The sequence below is a fragment of the Coturnix japonica genome, chromosome 2 (genome assembly GCF_054131305.1).
Source record: "Coturnix japonica strain WE chromosome 2, WE-NBRP24, whole genome shotgun sequence".
In the NCBI taxonomy this organism is placed as follows: domain Eukaryota; kingdom Metazoa; phylum Chordata; class Aves; order Galliformes; family Phasianidae; genus Coturnix; species Coturnix japonica.
In genome coordinates, this window is record NC_140664.1 from 118831345 (window position 1) to 118851321 (window position 19977).

General features: G+C 44.3%; 3 protein-coding genes across 19 annotated transcripts in view; 2 read left to right on the forward strand and 1 right to left on the reverse strand.

Moving 5' to 3' along the window:
- The window catches only part of PEX1 (peroxisomal biogenesis factor 1), an 18498-nt gene extending 17560 nt beyond the window's left edge, over positions 1–938 (forward strand). For all 8 annotated transcript variants that reach the window (XM_085540577.1, XM_015853527.2, XM_085540573.1 and 5 more), the window contains one exon: positions 638–938. In XM_085540577.1, the coding sequence (XP_085396703.1) occupies positions 638–719 (82 nt within the window). In that variant the 3' untranslated portion in view covers positions 720–938. The remainder of the gene's footprint in view (positions 1–637) is intronic.
- Positions 846–14877, forward strand: LOC107309081 (1-aminocyclopropane-1-carboxylate synthase-like protein 1). Of its 7 annotated transcripts, none has more exons than XR_014943634.1 (14): positions 846–1166; positions 3544–3603; positions 4279–4349; positions 5033–5102; positions 5545–5611; positions 6540–6637; positions 6799–6876; positions 8189–8289; positions 8731–8817; positions 9694–9739; positions 10998–11139; positions 11213–11380; positions 11552–11705; positions 12387–12561. XR_014943634.1 is itself a non-coding variant. In XM_085540586.1 (14 exons), the coding sequence occupies exons 1-14, from the start codon at positions 846–848 to the stop codon at positions 12554–12556; spliced, it is 1608 nt and encodes a 535-aa protein (XP_085396712.1). In that variant the 3' UTR covers positions 12557–14877. The 7 variants fall into 7 exon arrangements, 5 of the variants coding, with proteins under 5 accessions (XP_085396712.1, XP_085396713.1, XP_015709027.3 ...); XM_085540586.1 differs by having other exon boundaries at positions 11238–11380; positions 12387–14877; XM_015853541.3 differs by lacking the exon at positions 846–1166 and adding an exon at positions 3150–3467 and having other exon boundaries at positions 11238–11380; positions 12387–14877.
- LOC107309044 (uncharacterized) lies at positions 12083–19867 on the reverse strand. 4 transcript variants are annotated; one of them, XM_032443116.2, is made up of 13 exons: positions 19435–19454; positions 19248–19359; positions 19113–19182; positions 18767–19027; positions 17836–18129; positions 16944–17010; positions 16666–16719; positions 15772–15841; positions 15477–15514; positions 15306–15393; positions 14583–14669; positions 13968–14015; positions 12083–13415 (listed from the first exon to the last, which is right to left on the reverse strand). In XM_032443116.2, exons 4-13 carry the CDS (start codon positions 18948–18950, stop codon positions 13278–13280), a joined length of 1068 nt encoding a protein of 355 aa, XP_032299007.2. In that variant the 5' UTR covers positions 18951–19027; positions 19113–19182; positions 19248–19359; positions 19435–19454; the 3' UTR covers positions 12083–13277. The 4 variants fall into 4 exon arrangements, with proteins under 4 accessions (XP_032299007.2, XP_085396717.1, XP_085396719.1 ...); XM_085540591.1 differs by lacking the exon at positions 19113–19182 and having other exon boundaries at positions 19435–19867; XM_085540593.1 differs by lacking the exons at positions 19113–19182; positions 19435–19454 and having other exon boundaries at positions 18767–18973; positions 19248–19348.
- Between the last annotated feature and the right edge of the window lie 110 nt (positions 19868–19977).

The window sequence follows — 19977 nt, forward strand, 5'->3', positions numbered from 1 at the left end:
ATACTTCCAAATTGCTGGGTTATGGCTGTCACTAGTGTGACCTCTGTTAACCATTGCATTTGGGAGGAGGTGTGATGCTTTGAGTCCTCACTAGATATGTTCCCAAAGAAAAATAATTTGCACACATACTGAAAATGAAAACGTGTCCATTAAGCTTGAAAGTGACTGGAGTGAAAAAGCTGAAGAGTGGCATCAAAATAGTCCACAATGGTTTTTAGACTTTGAAATTGAGGGGTGGTCTACCTGAGGCGGTACGTGGATAAGCAGGGAACAGTGAGAAGGAAAGGAGAATGAGAGATACTTTGTAGGAACCAGTGCCACCCTGTCCACTTCCCCACTCCTCCACAGCCTACATTGCCCTCTAAAAAGTAATAATTAAAGTATATGTATATATGTATATCTAAAATAATTGTAATAAAAAAAAAATAATAGAGAGCTTTGTGCTCTACTTACTCTGAGTCAGAGTAGAGGATGAAAACTCCTCCAGGCTTGCAGGTCTGAGAAAACAAGTGCTCTTCATTTCAGTCAAAATATAATTGAACACAGATAGTTCTGTGCTGCATTACTGTGCATTTTGGGGGCAGGTGCAGACAAAGGGATTTCAGACTAATGAGCTGCTGTCTTTTATTGTTTCCAGGTACGATAATTTTCAGAATCCCAAGAGGAAAGGACAAGTTGGGTCAGCATTCAGACCAGGACAAAAAATGACTCTAGCGTAGTAACTTTTAATGTGCTTGTAATTACTGAACTGTAAATGAAAATGACAAATGGGAGCTTGATATTTAAGTGATTACATCAGATTATTTATATTCATATGGGTTTATTAATGCAGCGGTTGAAGAAAAATGTCTTTCTGGTTTACATGCTGTAAAATTATTTCACATTTTATTTTGAAGAAAACTGTCTTCCTGCAAATGAATATTAAATTTTTGAGAGAACTCCTGTCACGTTACGTCCAGTTGTTTATCACAACAGAATGGCATTTTGATTTTATCAATATACAGTTGCCAAAACCTGATGATGATCTCCCTGTCTGTCTGAGTAAACTGTACTGTGTAATGCGAGAAACGATGCACAGATGTTCTGTAGAGCTTTTCTCTCATGACCTTTGGAGGGCTCAGAGAAGAGTGGCACTTGCTGTGTTTGTCGATGGGCCAACAATACTAGTAAGTAATACTTCTAGAACGGTTGGAGCCAAAAGAGAAAAATATGAAGACAGCACCATAATTTTATCTTGTCTTTTGCCACCATTAATTATCCAGAGTAACACCAAGTTGCATTTTCTCACACCCATCTGTTTCTAACCCAGTCTTCTTCTTGGAGACTTGAATAGTCCGTGATGTTTGGAAGCTTTCTTACTTTACACGGGGTTACATTCACAACTGCTTTCTTACGGTGAGATTGTTAAAGAGTTGTCTTCCTCAGCTGATAGCTAGATAAGGTCTTAGAGTAGGGGAGAAGGCCTGGAGCTGCTTGCTCTGAGTCCTTACCACCCTTTCACAACATTTTGCCAGTACTGGGGGCTTTTGCTCACTTTTGCTGTTCATCCTTCCCTACTGTTTACCTCTGTGATATTGTTTACCTCTGTGATTAGAAAGCATTGATTTTTCTAGCTGTGATTACAATCATGTGCCTTCTCATACCTGTATCGCTTCAGGGCACTGGGCAGTATCACCCCTTCTATGATCAGGTGATATGCCCGGCTTTTATTGACGTTGCCAGCTGACTCTGACCTTTCCCCAGCAGCCAGCCAGCGTTTCCTTGTAGTCGAGGGACTTCTGAAGAGACAAGTGATAAATATAGATACGAGCACTTATCTTGTTTCTAACGTGCAGCTGACACTTTCACTTTGCAAACAGGAATTCCATTCCTGCTACTGTCCCACAATGTTTCTTAAAAAGTGCTTCGGCAGCTTTGACTCCAAAAATCACCTAAACCTCCACTGTCTCAGTTTAAAAACATTCCCCCTTCTATCACTGTCCACCCTTGTAACCAGCCATTCCTCCTCCTGTTCCTATGCTCCCTTCAAGTACTGGAAGGCCACAGTGAGGTGTCCCTGGAGCCTTCTCCAAGCTAAACAAGCCTGGTTCCCTCAACCTTTCCTCACAGGAGAGGTGCAAATCATGGGCATATGATTTAGGTTTAAAACAAATTCAGAATTTCAGTTTGGCCAGAGAAGCTTTTGTGTGAAACAACCTACACTCAATGTAAAGGAGTTTCTCCCTCCTCTTTTGGCATCAGGGAAGCAAAGTATGTTCAGCCAGTCATAGTAAATCTGAGCTATCATTTTACTTGTTGCCTAATTTATAAAGCAGAAGAAATTGGTGCTGTATGGTTAGATGTGGATCTGACTGTTGGCCATTTAGTACCTTTCGTGCCCCTGTGGTGTTTGAACAGTGGGGTGGGAGCCTTTCCAGGAAGGCAAGATAGTGATCATAGGATTGTAAATAATGCAGGAACTTGGCAGAGACTGGAATAAGAAGGAAGTGTCCTCCGTGGATTACGCTGGTATTTGGAGCATTGGCAAATGCTTATGCTTTAGTTTTCCTATTCTTGAAGTTGGCCAACAAATGACAATCTGCTATAGGAACCTGAAGTGACAATGCGTGGATTAGCAGTGTTGTCTAGATGGGGCACCAGTGTCCTGGGGTAAAATACCTTCTGATCGGTGGGCTGTAGCTGGTAAAGAAGTGCTTCATCAGCTCACTGGCATTCAGGCTGCCATTGCGAGCCAGCCTAAAGAAACCAAGTGTGAACAATTCCTCCTCCGTGTCTTCCAGCAGATGGTGGGGCTCCTGTGGGACTCTGAGTCAGTGCCTCCCAGTAACATCGTGCAGCAATGTTGGTGTATCTGCAGCGGATGGATAACAAGGGTGGATTTTGTATCTTTTAGGAGTGGTGTTCCACATTGGTATCCAAAACTCCTTGGTGTTAAAAGCTGGAATTCGTTGAAATGATTCCACAACAAATGGGAGCTCAGGGAAAAGGTCATTTTGGAGCATACAAACAGCTCCTAAGGGCCTTCCTCAGCAGTGATCAGGATGCAGCACAGCAGGTGTGCGTTTGGGGCAGGGCGGCTGAGCAGTGAATGTTGATGCAGGAGTTCGGTACAACTATTCAGGCCGTGCAGCTGCTGGGCGAGCCCCTTTGCTTTCAGAGCAGCTCTGTAGAACAGAGTCACACGTACACATTCTCCTGACAGCACGCAAGCGTTGTATGAAATCGCCGTTACCAAAATCCTGAGCAGAACAGCGTGACGTTGGTTCGGCAGCAGAAAGCAGCGCCGGGGCGGGGCCATTGGCCGCGGAGCCGCGATGATGAGCGGCGGTGGCGGCGGGTCCCCGGCGGGTCCCGGCCCGGCTCTGTCCGCCCGCGGTGCCCGCATCGCCGCCGCTGAACCGGGGCTGCTGGACCGGGGCTTCAACCTCTACGGCGCCGACCCCTTCGACCAGCAGCGCAACCCCGAGGTGCGGGCGGCGGCCACGGGGGCTGCGGGGAAGCGGCGCCCTGCCGGTGTGTGTGGCTCAGTATCGTCTTTTGCAGGGCATCGTGAACCTGGGGACCAGCGAGAACAGGCTGTGCTTTGATCTGATAGAGGACAGAGTAAGTGCGGCGCTCTGCCGGCTCCTTTGCTGTTTTCTAACCATTTGAAAGCGTCCGGGTAAGAATTTAGCGTGGAGAAAGACGCCCGCAGGGCTGCTGACAGTGCTGACTGCTTTCACGAGGATGCACGACACACGTACTGCATGGATGTCGTGCTTGCCTCAGGTTGAAAAGCCCAGTTTGGTTTTGCTTAAGCTTCTTACACGGAGAACTGAAGGTGCTCCCTCTTTGCAGACACAGCTGTGCTCCTGAAGGGCCGTGTGCTCCGTGCCATAATGTCTGCTGGCAGAGCACAGTGTGCTCCATGTGCTGAATGCAGGCTTGGAGCAGAATTAATGCTACTGCTGAGGAGTTAAACTGCCATGCTCAGCAGTCAGGGCTGGGCTCTGAGAGCAGTGTTTAAAGGTGTTTTCCCTACTCTGTTAATTCTAGTTTATCTGCTTGAAACCAAGATGTTCTGGCTCAGGTGTTGGCAAACTGGGACCTCATGGCCAGACCTTCTGTTGGGAGCACATTAACTCCTATGTTCATTGCACACAGAGATGACTTGCACCAGTGCAGCCACTGGCACCTTTGTGGTGCAGGTGAGGGAGGACTGTGCACAAAGTATGGTGGAGCAGAGCAGAAGGTCCCAATTCCTCCATGTTTTACAGTGTCTCTCTCTCATGCCTCCAGCTCACACAGCCTGACATGGACTGTCTGGAGCCCGATCTCTTCCAGTACCCTGACACACAGGGTGCGAGGAGGTGAGAAGTACATCCTCCCCTCTGTGTCCCCTTTTGAGTTCCATGTTCGTGACTTGTGATGTGTGGCTTCATTCTCCTGGTGAGCCTGAATGATGGGTGTGTTAATGGCGGCATCTTGTGGATGTGCTTTTGCATGCCCAGCTTTTTGTTCTGTTGATTTATCTTTTCCATCCTTACCCTGATGAAAACAGGCAAAGGATCTGGTGTCTGCTGGGTGCAAGAGTGTGTGCATGGGCTCATCCCAGGCCCAGGGGTGCACGAGAGCTCTGTGGGCTGCTAGGCCTGAGTGCTGCTGCTGGAGCACAGCAGAGCGGCCTTCACCAGGCCTGCGTCACTCACCACGTCCCACATCCTGCTGCTCCCTCCAAGAACTTCAGCTCAAATGAATTTCTTTATTTTCTTGTTTTCCCACTGTGCAGAAATAACAGCTGAGTCACAGCCGCCGCTGCTGCTCAAGGCTGCAGGTGTCTTCTGTGTGCTTTGTATCTCACAAAGTGTGGCGCTCTGGGTATCTGAGGAAATTATATTGTTTAAGCTGCGGGAAGTAAAACAATCTTCAAGGCTTTCGTAACAGAATGGTGTGTTTGTTCTTTTTTTGTAAACGTCACTTTTCTACGCATCTTTTGTGCTTTTTCTCCTGAGAAACACGCAGTTCCATCGCTGACTCAAATTCTGTGTTTTAGCTTCAGACAAGAAATTGCCACGTTTCTGACTGACTATGGCAGAGCTGCAAAAGAACTTAGACCAGAACATGTAAGAAAATTGCTTTATGCCTGCAGTTTGTTTTTCCTTGAGCTGATAAAAGATAAGTGAACACAAATGGCAGCGGGATACTACAGGAGAGAGCCATGGTCAGCCCAGAGCAGAGGAGCTGAGGGGAGGCCTGATGGCGGCTGCAGCTCCTCACAGGGAGCGGAGGGGCAGCGCTGAGCTCTGCTCTGTGACAGCGACAGGGCCCGAGGAGACGGCATGGAGTTGGTCCCTTCCAACTTGGGGTGTTCTGTGATTCTATATACAGTGATCTACAGGAGTCTCAGTAGTGTCAGTCTTCCATTTGAAGCAGTGGTCAATGAGTAATAGTCAAGCACTTTGTATAATAGCTGTAGTAGCATGACTTCGTCATTCTTCTGTTTTGAATTCAAACCACAGAGGAGATGGTATTTCTGCTAAGGAACATTTGTTCTGCTATTTTCAGATCACCGTCATGAACGGCTGCTGTGCTGTTTTTGCCGCTCTGTCAACTGTGCTGTGTGACCCTGGTGGTGAGTGAAAAACTGAATGCTTTTTGCTTGAAAGCGTTTATCAGTGCTCCATGGAGAACTGAGAGTGGTCTGTCAGTATCTACAAGGGTGCTGTAAGAAAGAAGGGGACAGACACTTCAGCAGGATCTGTGGTGAACAAGGGAAATAGTTTCAAACTATTTTCTTTATTATAACTTATCAAAAGCAGGAGAGATGTAGATTGGGTGTAAGATGGAAGTTTTTTACAGTCAGGGTGGTAGGGCACTGGAACAGGTTGCCTGGAGAGCTGGTGGATGCCCCAGCCCTGGAGACAGTCAAGACCACACTGGACAGGGCTCAGAGCAAGCTGATGTAGCTGTAGGTGTGCTCATTGCAGGAGAGTTCAACCAGATGACCTTTGAGGGCCTCTTGCAACTAAAACAATTCTATGATTCTATTTATGTGTTAAAAGTGAACACGATAGCATGCTTTCCTTATAACTGGATGGAGCATAGCATAGACATGTCATTTCTTTGTTCCTAGCAAAGTAGCTATGAACTAATGCCTCCAGTTATTTCTAGAAGGTTGGAAAACATTTGAGGTATCAACAGGCCAGCCACTTTCTAGAACATAATCTATGGTTTTATGGTGGAAGAGCGGTATAGGAAGAGAAACGGTATCAAGAGAATGCAAAGTGAACTTTGAAGAGTGATGAGAAGAAGAGATGGGAACCACATAAACTCTGGTGAGAGCAGCACAGACAGAGGAGGTGGACTGGGGAAGGAAAGCACGCATAAGGAAATTGGGTGTGGACCTGTAGAAGAGAGGGATTTCCAGCCAAGGGAATTCCCAGATGAAATTGTATGTCAGATTCCTTGACTGTCAGTTCAGTTTGCTGGCATCCTAGCAAAGTGATTCCTCATGAGAAACTTCAGCTGTTCTAACTTCTTCATTTTTCTAAACACTTTAGATGGATACCTGATTCCAGCTCCTCACTATGGTGGCATCAATTCAAAAATGTGGCTGTATGGTGGACTGCAGCCCGTGCACGTGCCCTTGTCCAGTGAGGTAAAGACACGTTCATGTTCTGCTTGTGTACTTTAGCACTTGAAGCAGTGCCATCAGAAACTGTAGTTTGTTTAACTTATTTAAGAGCCAGCATCGAGTCTGTTTTTCACTAGGTGGGAGCGTTTCTTCCTTTGTTCTCATTGATTGTTTTTCTCATGTAGGTGACAAGCAAAGAAAGTCACCCTTTCCAGCTGACAGCTGAAAAACTAGAGGCTGCACTGCAGAGAGCTAAAAAGCAGGTAGCAATAACAGTGTCCTCTGATTTTCTGATTTTCCTTATTTTTTTTTAAGTCACATGTGCTCTCAAGCCATTCGTATATCTTCATCCATGTAGATATTCTGGAGTGGGGAGAGGGTATCCAGCTCTGGCAACAGGGATTGCATTTGTTTCTGTAATCTGGGCAATGTAGCAAAATGATGCAGAGAAACTCCTCACTGTGTTTTATGGATAGATCTTAATTTTTCTTTCAAGACCAAGTCGCTTGCTTGGTAGGTTGAATGTGCTTCTGACGAGGGCTCTTCTGGAGCAAAGGGGACAGAATCTGCTGTACCACAGTGTCACTGGGAGCACTGAAGCAGTGCTTCAGGATCAGATGTTTCCTATTCTTAGTGTCTTGGTATTTGTAGTCCACAGACTTCTTGGAAAACCAGAAACGCACTCAGCCTTTGTGCATTTCCTTGATAGAATCCAGCAGAGGAGGAAGCATAGGATGAGCGGTAACACATTTCATCAAAGATGTGGTGAGGGTAGTGGTGTTTCAGAAGAGTAAGACAGATTTGCTTTTCTAGGATGGAAAGTAAGGTTTAACAACAGATAACATAGACAGGCACAAGTAGGGTCACTTATAGTAAGGTCACCTATAAAAAAAGTGGATATTTGTATGTGTGTATATGGATGTTTGCATAGCTTTTTTTTAATGTAAGACATATCAAAGCTCTCCTCATTACCCACCTGCTTCATCAGCACAGTGCCTATGTTTAGACACCATCTGTATGTCCGTGTCATCAGCCTCTGCCAGTCTGTGTGGGACTGAGCGTGCAGCTGCCCACCATCCCTCCTCGCTGGGCAGGGTGTGAGCACCGTGCTTGTGTGGTGTGGACTGCCCAGACAAGGTCCCTTCTTTGGACCTGCTGCAGCACCTCAACGTCCTTTCTGTACTGAGGTGCCCAAAACTGAACACATGTTGGTGCATTTAAAGTCTTGACAGTTTCTGCTGCAGCTGTTAACTGTTTGACTGCTTGCAATCAAATTTGTTTGGAAGTGTATCTGTAAGACCACTGTTAATCCCCACAACATCTTGACCTTGCCTGTTGGGGTCAGTGGGTGTTTCAGATGAGCATTAACCTGTTTTTCATTCACTAACAAACCTTTTAGTGTGATCTTGAAGAATAATGAAGCAAAATCTGCAGTTTAATCTGCATAATTCCGGTATAATTCAGTGATTTCCAAAAGGCAGCTTTCCATGGAAGGGAACGATCTGCTCTTGCTGCATCCCCCAACTTCAGTTTGGTGTCACTGCTGTCTCCCACTGCTGGTTTCTCTTTTTCCAGGGCATCAGAGTGAGAGTATTAGTCCTCATCAACCCTAACAACCCCTTAGGGGACATTTACCCAGCGCAGTTACTGAAGGAATGCCTTGAGTTTGCACACAGGTTTGAGCCCTGGCGCTATTTGTTTGGTATTCACTTTTCCATTATGCAATATAAGGATGAAGAAAAATCACCTCCTCTCCTTTGTGCCTGTTCTGAGGAGGTGGCATGCAGGGACTTGAGCTTGGCTTTGTGTATCTACCCTTTGTGCTTGGCTTTTCTGGGAGCACGAAAATAAACTGTGTTCTCTCTGAGATCCAACACTTTGTTTTGAAAAGAAATGCTGTCAGGGTTATTGTAAAGTAAAAATCTTCTGACTTCGATGTGTAAAGTCAATATGGTGAATATAATAGCAAATAGGAATGCTTACAGGTACTTTGCTGTGTCAGTAGTTAAGATTATATATTTTTTATATATATATATATATATATATATATATATATATATATGTGGAAATAAATTCATTTTAAGTACGTTAAAATGCCCGTATTTTTTTACACACAGACATGAATTGCACGTGATAATGGATGAAATCTACATGCTGTCTGTTTACGATGATATCACCTTCACCAGTGTTCTTAGCTTAGATAGGTAAGTTTGATTTCTTAGCATGGGTTAAGATACTGAAGGTATTTAATCCAAAATGGAAATTGGTTTCCTCTGGCAGGTGATGGAAAGAATAATTCTTCAAGAATGCTTAAACCTATTGGTATCTGACTAATAGAACTTCTTTCTCCAAAAGTATGTGGTGGTGTTAACTGTGTAAATATCTCACTGATAGGAAATTTCCAAGCCCATCCAAGTACAACCAAGCAGTGTGCTACTGGGTGTTGCCTCAACCACATGAGCTATAAATAATGCCTGAAAAAAATGCTGTTGTTAGTGTGAAAGTTCACCCAGCTTTATTAGGCTGAAGATGGAAATTTCCAAGCTTACCCCTATTTACACAAAGTTACACAAAGGAGAAAATAGCATCTTCTTCAGTGATCTACAATGGAGTATTCTGTTTGATTGTACCACGTCATGTAAATACATGACCTGAAATGTTCACCTCTCCCTTCCCCAGGCTGAAACGTAGCAGGGTGGAGCAAAGAGTTGTTCTCTGCTGAGTACAAGAGTCGTTTCGCATCCCTTATGGAGTTACTGCTTTTGTTCTAATATAGGTGTGACCGTGGCTATGCAGCAGGAATGGTCTGTTATGTCTTACTAGAAGTCCTTTTCTGTTATTTTATGAGTCTGTGCCTCAGCCTTTAATAGCTCGGTGCCCTTGGATACCACATGCATTGTGTCCTTAGATACCTCATGCATTTTGTTACACGTTCTCTGAAAAAATCCATCCCGCTTGAAAAGTTCATATGTGCTAATTTTACTGAAAATGAATTATAATTTTCCATATTTAATCGTTTTTGTAATCCCGCACAACGTGTTCGTCTATAGCAACAATTTGTATCTTCTTTCCTCATTCAGTTTACCAGATCCTGAACGAACACATTTTATGTGGGGTTTTAGCAAGGTAAGTCTAAATGTTATCTTTGTGCTTTAGGATATTTCACCACAAAACTTCATTGAACATAATTTGTATTGCAGATAACAAACTGAGCTTCTCTTCATTTATTACTTTCTCCTTTGGCGGTCTAAAATTTATTACTTTTAGCAGTTTAATTTGGGATCTAGTTAACAGAAACAGTTAATGCTTACTTATATAGCTGCTGTTGCTACATTTGCTGGGGGAAATTACAGTGGAAGATTACACATATAAGCACACTTCAGATCTGTAGCATTTTGCCTTTTCTTCTCTTGGAGGGAACAGTAAACTGATGGCTGATTGGAATAGTGGTATAATGGGGTATAATGGAGACTGCCAAGGGTATGACCCAACCCTGTTTCAGTTGTTGCCCTCAAAAGCTACCTTGGTAAACCACTGGGCTGTCTCACATTATTCTTGCCTATAACTAAAGGTACACAGAATATTACTAGTTTATCTGAGAAACACAAAAGGCTTCAAAACTGAGTTAATGAAGAGATGTGTAGAACTTTTAACCAGGTTGTGTTATTTTGTGCTGCTTTGCCAGCGTGTTGCCTTCATCTTCTCCTTCACCGTCTCCTTCTCCCTCTGCCTCTCCTGTCTCACTGATGTTCAAATGTTACTGATTGTTTCCTGCTGTTCTTGGGACTCCATTTGGCCAAGTGTGCTCCAGAAGATGTTAGATGTTTCCAGTTAATGTAATGAGAAAAATTGCCATAGCCACTTGTTGTTCTGCAGTCCTTTCAGGCTTGGGTAAATGATACCCCCAATTTGGCATGGAGAATGTTTTCAAAGCTTTTGTGATGACAATCCCAAACTTCATTTTTGTAGCTACTGATCTGTTCTAAATGTTTTTTTTATTCTTCATCACAGAATCATAGAATCACCCGCTTTGGAAAAGGCCTCCAGGATCATCCAGTCCAACCATCCACCTGTCACCACTATTTCCCACTAACCCACATCCCTCAGTACAACATCTATATGTTTCCTGAATGCCTCCATGGGCAGTGACTCCACCACCTCCCTGAGCAGCCCATTCCAGTGGCTGTCTGTGTTATCAAATGTTTTACTGTGTTATCAAAGGTCATTTTTGCAGAGTAGGAACATTTATTTGCTCAAACAGCTGATGTGGTAACATACCTTTTTTGCGATTTATTTTCCTTTACATCAGAATGATTCTAAACTTGGTGACTTGATGAAGCACAAGCATAAATTGCTCCTCTCCATATTCTTTTTGTCCTCCAAGGATTTTGGTATGAGTGGAATCAGAGTTGGGGTACTGTACACCAGAAACCACACAGTTCAGAAAGCTGTGAATCAACTGGCCGTCTTCCACAGCTGTCCTGGACCTGTTCAGCACGTTCTCACCCAGATCCTTAAGGACAGAGGTTAGCCCCACTAGAAATGTTCCATGAGCTGTTTTGGTTTGTTTTCTCCTCCATTACAGGTGGAAATAAATAGAATTCTATCTGTCTTGATTTGATAGATTGGTTGGATAATGTGTTTCTTCCCACCAACAAGAAGAGACTTAAGGAAGCGCAGAAACTTCTTGTGGATGGACTTGCAGACATTGGGATCCCTGTGCTGAGAAGCTCAGGAGGACTCTTTGTGTGGGCAGACTTCAGAAAAGTATGTAAGGGCTTCAAACTGGGGGAATGTAAAAGCTGAAAATAATGTGAGAATCACTTGTGCATGTTGTGACGTTTAAGTTAATGCTTAATACCAGGTTGTAGAAAGCCCTTCTAATTTGTGCATTTGTTCAATCATTAATAATAATTTCTTTTTTTTTTTTTTTTTAAGTTCTTAAAATCACAGACATTTGAAGCTGAACTTGAACTATGGCAGAAGCTCCTTGATAACAAACTCCTGATTAGCCCTGGAAAAGCTTTTTATTGTTATGAACCTGGATGGTTTAGACTGGTTTTCTCTGATTCTGTAGATAAGATTTGTAGATGTAAGTTGGTTTTACTTTTAATGTGTCACATAGTAGCATGCAAGCTTTGGGAAACATTAATATTACAAACAATGTGTTCAAATCTACCTATCCCCTCTCAGCTTGTGAGGGCACTATTGGCACTGCTATGAACTGAGAAATACCAGAACAGCCCAGAGTATTGGTTACTGAGCACTGCTCCTGGGTTATGTCAAACCTTTCAAGTTTGTGGAATTGCATTTTAAGAAATATTTTTTTTCTCTGTTGGAAGTTGCTTATTCTTCTTGAAAATCACCCATTGTATCATACTGGTATTCCAAAGCACCCCTCATCTGTACGTGCTTCACACGTGAGATGTGAAAAATTTACCCATCCTTTATGCACTGAAATACACAATCTTGAACCAATGCTATATATTATTGGCAAAAGGGATTTCTGTGAAGTCAAGGAAGTGGGGTAACAAAAAAAAAACCACAGGTTGGGGGGAAACTCTTGGGTCAACTACTTCAACTTCCTGCTGAGAGCGAGGCTGAGTGTTAAGTCAGAGCTCAGAGCTGCCTTCGATCAAGTTTTGGGACTGTCTAAAAACAGAGATTATACAGAATCTCTGAGCAATCTGTGTCAGGTCAATCTTTCCCTTCTATTTTCACCATTTCTGCTGGATAAGAAAAGCTTGAACTGAGCTATGTTTCCATTTGATAGGCATTGAGAGACTCCAGCAAACGCTGTGTAGTGATGATGCCAAGCCAGAGGTAAACAACACATCTTCCACTGCAGACTCTTCATGCAGCCCAGAAAAGGATTCTTCTGGCACACCTTCAAATGCACCCCAAGATGATGCCTCCCAGCTAAAAAATATACTTGTTTTTTAAACTCACCTGTGCATTTAATGACTGATGAAATTAGCATGTTTATGTTTACTAAAGGATTACAAGACTTAAGTATTTTCAGCTGTAGCACTGGGTAACAGTCTCACTTGGCTGTGACTTGGCATTTCCAATCATGCAAGTGGACCCATTGAATGGAATCTGAAGAAACTGAACCTCTTGGATATTGCATTGAGATGTGTGCCCATGCTCAGCATGGTGCAGCAGTTAATCCTACGATGGCGTCACTCCTGGCTTTTGCACTTTGTTGAGATTCCTGTTTGCTTCTCTATCAAATGACCAAGCATCGAGAAGTACAAATGGCAGTCCTTAAAAAGCCCTTAAAAATTCAGAGTAACCACCTTCATCCCCTCAAACATTTCCCCTCTTCTCTGCAGTCCATAACGTTTCACTGGGGTGCAATTCTGACAATAAACACAATGTAATTCACTGATCAAGGGGCCTGGCCCTAAGCTTTGCACTGGGACCATCTCATCAGCGAGGAAAATATTTCAGAGATGAGCTCAGTACATTGTGCTCACTCTCTTGTTTATACAGTTCTACAATATCTTAAGACATTTTTCATCCACAGAAATACTATTACTTGAAAATACATTCCACAGCCACCTTGCCAGAACGCCTCAATGAGCTGTCGAGCTTCCTTTAGGTAAAAGTGGCACGTTGCTGATAGTTGAAGGCAGCCAAAGTATTTGGCTTTGCCGTGTGTTCAACCAACTAATAGCAAAGTAAAGAAGAAGATCATAGCAATGGGTATGAAAAGTCCTTGTGCTGCCTCAGCGTGGTCCATGGAGCGCTGCATTGCCATGGGCTGACTTTGGAGCTCAGTCACTGTCCTTGTCAGATCCTTGAAAGAAGAGGGAAGAAAAATGTTCAGCTTTGCATTTTGGAATTTCTGCAAATTACATCAAAAGAAAAGTATTCACTCACCAGCTGTCTTATTTGGCAAGAAACTGCTATGGAAAAGGGACAGTATAGAGAACTGTCAAAGTCTGATTTACAGTAAGAGGATTCCCTCAGAAAATGATTGCAATCCTTTATTAATGATAAGAAGTCTTAACCCTCCTCCAGCAGAGACAAAGGGCTGTTCAACCCTCAGGACTGCAAAATTATTTGCAGACAGTTGACACTGGGGACCCAAAGTAGAGAAACAAACACGTGAAAGATGAGATGTATTCCTGTCACCACAGCCAAGAAGCAGACTGCGTCTGCAGCCCCTGTATACAGAAATGTTTCTTGGCCTTCTCACTGCCAGCAGGGTAGTGACTAGTGGACAAGTAGCCCAGAGATCACTGGGTGGAACTGCGGCACCAGGCAGTGGGATTTGAGAGCCTCACCAAGAGCTTGTAGCAAAGCAGTGACTTAGTGATGGAGAAAGCAGTATTAATGTCATACTCACGGTAGCAAAGAGCAGAATTCCAAACAGAGCGTACAAAGCCTGGAACTTCTGTGAGGAAAAGCAAAAAACTGAGTCAGAATTGTGTAAAAACGATCTCATTGGTGCATTTGCACCTCTAGGGTGATTCTTTGTGACTCTGTGATTCTACTTCTGTCACATGCCTAACTATGATTGGTGATCGGATTGGGAAGAAGCAAAATTCATCAGTTTATGATATGGGATAATCCACATGTCCACACATCAGATGATTAAAGGTCAACCTTTTCTGAAAAGTGGCTGATATACCCCAGCCACACCAAATGGCCCCAAGTTGTGCCACGGAAGATTCAGGTTGGACATTAGGAAGAATTACTTCTCTGAAAGAGTGGCCCGTTGCTGGTATGGGAGGCACTGGAGTCACTGTCCCTGGAGGTGTTCAAGAAACATTCGGATGTTGTACTGAAGGATGTGGTTTAGCGGGGAGATGCTAGCGAAAGAAGGACAGGATAGAAGGATGGCCTTGGAGGTCTTTTCCAGCCCTGGTGATTCTGCAGTTCTATGAAATGGTTGAAGGTACTGCAGGACACAGACTGACTCTTGTCAGTCCAACAAGCAAACATCCAGCAAGATACTTACATATGAGTTTATAACGACACAGGCAATTGCCCCAGCAGCCCACAGGACGCTCATACTGCTCGATATGGTCAAGTTCGTCAGGGGTTTCTGAGGACACCAAGCACAGTGAGGCTGTTTTGGCTGCAATTATCCAGCACATCCTTGAACCAAAACAATACACACTGTGCAGGGATGTTGATTAATAAACTAACATCAGTGACATGCATGAAGACAAACCTAAGGCTACTGCTGCTGACTTGACTTCAGCTTTTGCTCCTCTTGCTGGTCTATTAATAAACTGAATATTTCCATAAAACAGATTCTTGTTCTGCTTTTATTAATCTCTTAACCTGACTTCCAGCTGCTGCTGCCTTCCCATTGATACTCGTCAGCATTTCTGACTTCATTTCCAAATAACAGATAAGTGGTGACATGTTCAAGCCCTTAAATACAGCACATTCCGTGTACAAATTCTGAGTTCTCTCACTCTAACAATAGGGATCCCATGGACAGAAGGGAAAAACAGAGACTGAGAGAGTGAGATTGGTCCTATGAGCACTGCAGCCTCCAGCACAGACTGCTCAGTTCAGTTTCTTTCCACTTTGTTAGTTTTTGAGTTGCATACAGGAACTGAGCGACTCCAAAAGTCAAAACAGACATAAAATTGTCATTAATTATTAATTGTCATTAAAATCACAGCAACTAAGATTACTTGTAGTTACCTATAGCATTGTTAACACTTACATTCGTCTTCAGAGCAAATAAACACAGTAGCAGGGTTGCAGCTGCAGTTATTCCTCCAACTAGCATTACTGTCAGTGACTCATAGGAGCTAGGACACAAGAGACAACCCGTCATCTCACAGCGCTCCAGCAGAAGGCAGGACAGCGAAAGAAAAACGCTTGAAGGACTTACTCTGAAATAATTCCAAGTATTGTGCTTCCAATTGCTGTCTACAAAGACAAAAAGAAATCACACTCATCACATGACTGTCTGTCTGCCTGCACAGAGAAAATCATCCTTTGGGTTGTTGGCAATCAGTTTGATCCAGAACATTTGCCTCACAGAATGGGGAAAAAAATCCACGATAGATATAATACAGACAGGTTTTTTTAGATGATGTTTCTTGCTGAGGAGAATTTGAAATGCCGTATTGATTGATGAGATGTGAAAGAACTTGAAGAATTGCGGAGTTCAGCAGCAGACTTACCACTGTCAAGGCGCTCACAGAACCCAAGTGGCTGGTTGCAGAGCTCAGCAGGATAAGAGCAATGTACATCCTGGGTATGGAGGACAAAGAACAAAGAAAGCATTTTCAATGAGTGATAGTTCCTACAAAGACAGCAAATAACTGATAACAGTTTTAATACTGAAAGCAAAGTGTTCAAATTTCCACGTGCTCATCCATCCAGTAAATATTCAATGATTTTTTCCCAAGTATTTTTGTATTGTTGAAATGGAGTCTCAGTTACACAAGACGTACAGGTTGAAGCAGAGCATCATTACACATGTGCAAGTCATGTAAAAAAACCTTTTTTTTTTCCCCCTTGGATATTTGTTGTATATTTGTATGGATGTCAGGAAGGATTTTGTACCTCCAACTCACCTAAGTGAGCATCTCTTAAGATCTGCAAGCTTGTACCAGAAGGCAGCACCCAGGGGAGAACACAAAGGCCACACTGTTCATCATGTAACTCATGCCTAGCAGCTTTTTGCTAAGCAGTACACCAGCAGGCTTCACATTCTGCTTTTTCTAGGCCCTTTCAGCCCCTGAGCGTGGTGAGCAGAGATTGTGCATACAGATCATTTGAGATTTAGAATGGATGCTGAGATTTAGCTTGGACATAAGGAAAAGGTCCCTTACAGTGAGGGTGGTGAGGCACTGGCATAGGCTGCCCAGAGAGGTGGTAGATGCCCCGTCCCTGGAGGTCAGGGATGGACCAGGATCTGAGCATTTGGATCAAGCTGTAGGCGTCCCTGGTCATTGCAGGGGAACTGGACTAGATTTACCTTAAAGGTCCCTTCCAATTCAAACACTTCTGTGATTCTATGACCATAGCATTTACCTGAACTTGAAGCCTAGCCTGTCATTCTGGGTACTTACACAAAAGTGAGGGACAGCCAGTAATAATTCCCCAGCTGGAGCCGCATTCTGGACCTGTAGAAGACACAGCAGGAATTAGAGCACCCTACGAGACTGCAAAGCACATTGCAGCATATCCAAGGGGTTGCTGGAGTGCCAGGGATAAGCTCATCCCAGCAGTGCTCAGTGCTGCTTCCCTCAGAGTGAGGAACTGCAATGGCAGAGGTGACTGGTGAGCAGCAACAGGGGCGAGCAGCATCAGTTTTATGAGTGACGGTACATAGTGTGACTGGACTTACCAGCACAGAAATCCCACTGCTACAGCAACGTAAGTGGCTGCCAGCCCATAGACCTTCTTGCTGAAATCTGGAGGGACCACACAGACAATGTTATTTCAATCATTTCACCAATGCAACGGAACTCGAAAGTAAAACTATGCTACCCCAAGAACATGTGGTGAAAGAGTGAAACGTTCCTGCTTCACTTGTTTGTCAAGAATTCCCCAGGAGGAGCCATCAAACGCCCTGTGAGAGCTGTGGGATGCCAAGGGGCACTGCCAGTGGGGGGGTGTTTCACTCTGCAGCTGCGGGGTGCACTGCCACCTTCTATTTCCTTAGCAGGGCTGATAGTTAACCAGCAGCTCTGTAACAGCCCTACAGGCCCCTTGTGCTGGGTGAAAGTAACTGACTGACTGCTCACACAGAAATGGGCCACTTCTATGCTACAGCTGCATCTCCCTGCACAGCCTGTGGCAGCCCCCATCTGGACACAGGCTGGGTGCAGACATCAGCCCCACAGAGCAGGGATCCGCTCCTCACTGTGCTTTGAGGTAATGCAGACTTTACTCTACAACTTTTCTGGTCATGTTCTACATGGAACAAAGATCACATTTATTGTGGTTGCTGATATTCTGTATATAATGATTAACAATGGGCCTTAATGGCACTACTGTAGTGAGAACAAAAATCTGCATAAACATAATCTGCTTGCTTTACCTACTGTTAACTGTTCTGGATTAGAAAGATGATACAACCAAGTTCATGTTAAATCTGTTACTTACACAGATGGAATTGGTACGTGTCTTAGTGACCCATACACATCTCCACAAGATAATGGAAGTAACCCAGACCATTGACAACAGAACATTGTCTTTGGCAGTTCTCTCTCTCTTGCCCATGCATTTCTACTTACCATCAGGGGGAAGACCCAAATCTTTTGGTTCCCTTTGGTCCCTTGGAGCTGGAGGCTGTGACCGTGTCCTGCCTCCTGGAGGCTTCCCAAGGTCTGTGCTCTGGGCTTCTAGGCAGCCTTTGCTTCCTGCTTCTACCCTGTGTCCTTCCAGTAGGGTTGCAGCTTTGGTGAGGTCCTTTGGAGATGTTTGTTTGCAGACCTCATTGTCTGTACTGATAATAACAACTTCTTCTTTGGTAACAACAGCTCCACGGGGCTCGTACTTCCTGATGAACTTCTGAAGCACCTGGATGTCTGTTTAAAGAAGAGTAAATAGAATTGGAACCCAGCTGTGGACAAAGATGTGGCTTTCATCTGAAATGTAAAAAATCCCACAGCCCTGGGCACTGGCTCTCTATCAGACTCAGAGCAGTAAACCCAAGCATCTGTTCCTTCCCATAGAACAATATGTGCTGCTTCAAGAGCTTCTGAAGCTTTTTTGAGAGAGAAGACAGAGGCAGAATTGCACTCAGGTTTTCTCTGGGGCAAAGCCATGTCAGAGGTTCCAGCTGCCTCCCTGCACCACGGGTGTTCGTGGTCCTTGTGCCCACCTCTTTACTGAAGAGCATCACCCCCTCTTGTTCAATATTTCTTAACACGAATTGTTCCCTAGGTGACACCAACAGAAATCATTTTCCATGTGACCACTATATGATACAGTCAACCATCCCTCTTTCTGATAAAGATCACACTCTGATAAACTCATGCCTTAAGGCAGCTTGTGGCAACGAATCTGAAATATATAAGCAGAATTTGGGAACCTCTTCTTCCCAAACCTGGATTTCAGCAGGTCACTGTGAAAGAGAGCCAAGATACCCCGTCCTGTTGGTCAGCAATTGAGAACATTTATTTCTCACATTATGGGAATCCGCATACAGCAATTTCCAGTTACCTCTCCTCATGGCGTCAGAACAAGGCAGAGTGAACATGTTGCTTTGGTGACACGCACAGGGACTGCTCAGTGCATCCTGATGGCGCAGGTAGAATGTCAGGAGGTCTTCACTCCTTCTTTTGTGGATGATCTGTTCCGTCTGACTGCATCTCTTGGACTCACACCTTTTATTCCCACTGGCCATTGTCAGCACTGGGTTCTTTCCTCCTTCCAAAATGTCACAGAACAGTGAGTGGTTACCAGCTCCAAAGGGAGAACCACCTGCAGACAGCACGGTGAACAACCAAAGGAAAGCCTGCCCAAAGACATGTCCTTTACCAGTGAGATCTGGGTGCTCTCTGTGCACCTGTCAGTGCAGCACGGGGCCTATCAGATGGTTGCAAAATCTGACTGCACACAGCACTCCTGGCACGGACCTTTAAAAATTAAATCACATTCAGTACAAGATCAACAGAGGGGGTAAAATCCTTGAGAAACTCACCTGTGTTGGTCTCTTGCTTATAACCAAGGAAGGGGCAGTAGCACAGGGTGTGCGGCAAGCGTTGGGTGTCGGCTGGGCAGTCTTTCCTTCCCTACAAGAAAGCAACCACAGACTGTGGGGAAATGGGAGTAGATCCTGCAGGTAGAGTTGGCCAAAACAAAACCAAAAGCAACAGCTTTGTGCCTACCTGTAAAGTCTGCGGATCTCAGTTGTGACTCGATCACTCCCTTACTGAGATAAGCAGAGGTGGCACACTCAAAACGTAACCATAAAAGGCTACAGCTGGTGACAGGTTCTGTGGGATAATTATGGGAGTATGTATTGCAAAGTCCTTCCTCTATAGGCTCTTGTCAGGCTCAGCCCACACGTAATGCCCTATGCTCACCTTGAGCAAGCAGAGACCTTGAGAAGAGGAACTGCAGGCTAACCTTGGCTTTTGGTGGCCAACAATACCTGCCTGTCCAAGGGCTTTGCAAAAATCTGATGTAAAAACAAGGAAGGTTGAGCTTGGAAGTGACATCTGAAGCTCACCTGCTCCAAGCCAACTGCTGAGATCTGCTGCCTTGCTGTAACCCTCCTCTCTGAGCACATGGCCCTCTCTCTCTAATCTCTCTTTCTTTCTAATCTCTATTTCCTCTTTTCCCAGCACTCAGAAGCACCGTTTTAGATCCACACAAGAACAACAGCACTGTGTTACCGCTTGGCTCTTCAGAGCTGCCCACCTCCAACA

What these genes read in the sequence shown, in the direction of transcription:
- LOC107309081 (XM_085540586.1), top strand. Translation starts at nt 846, where the DNA reads ATGTCTTTCTGGTTTACATGCTGTAAAATTATTTCACATTTTATTTTG. An exon ending in TTGATCTGATAGAGGACAGA is followed by an intron (nt 3,604 to 4,278) that starts GTAAGTGCGGCG and finishes TCATGCCTCCAG; the next exon opens with CTCACACAGCCTGACATGGA. An exon ending in TGTGGGCAGACTTCAGAAAA is followed by an intron (nt 11,381 to 11,551) that starts GTATGTAAGGGC and finishes TTTTTTTTTAAG; the next exon opens with TTCTTAAAATCACAGACATT.
- LOC107309044 (XM_085540591.1), bottom strand. Translation starts at nt 18,950, where the DNA reads ATGGCCAGTGGGAATAAAAGGTGTGAGTCCAAGAGATGCAGTCAGACG. An exon ending in CTGTGAGCGCCTTGACAGTG is followed by an intron (nt 15,515 to 15,771) that starts GTAAGTCTGCTG and finishes TTGTCTTTGTAG; the next exon opens with ACAGCAATTGGAAGCACAAT. An exon ending in ATACTTGGAATTATTTCAGA is followed by an intron (nt 15,394 to 15,476) that starts GTAAGTCCTTCA and finishes CTTGTGTCCTAG; the next exon opens with CTCCTATGAGTCACTGACAG.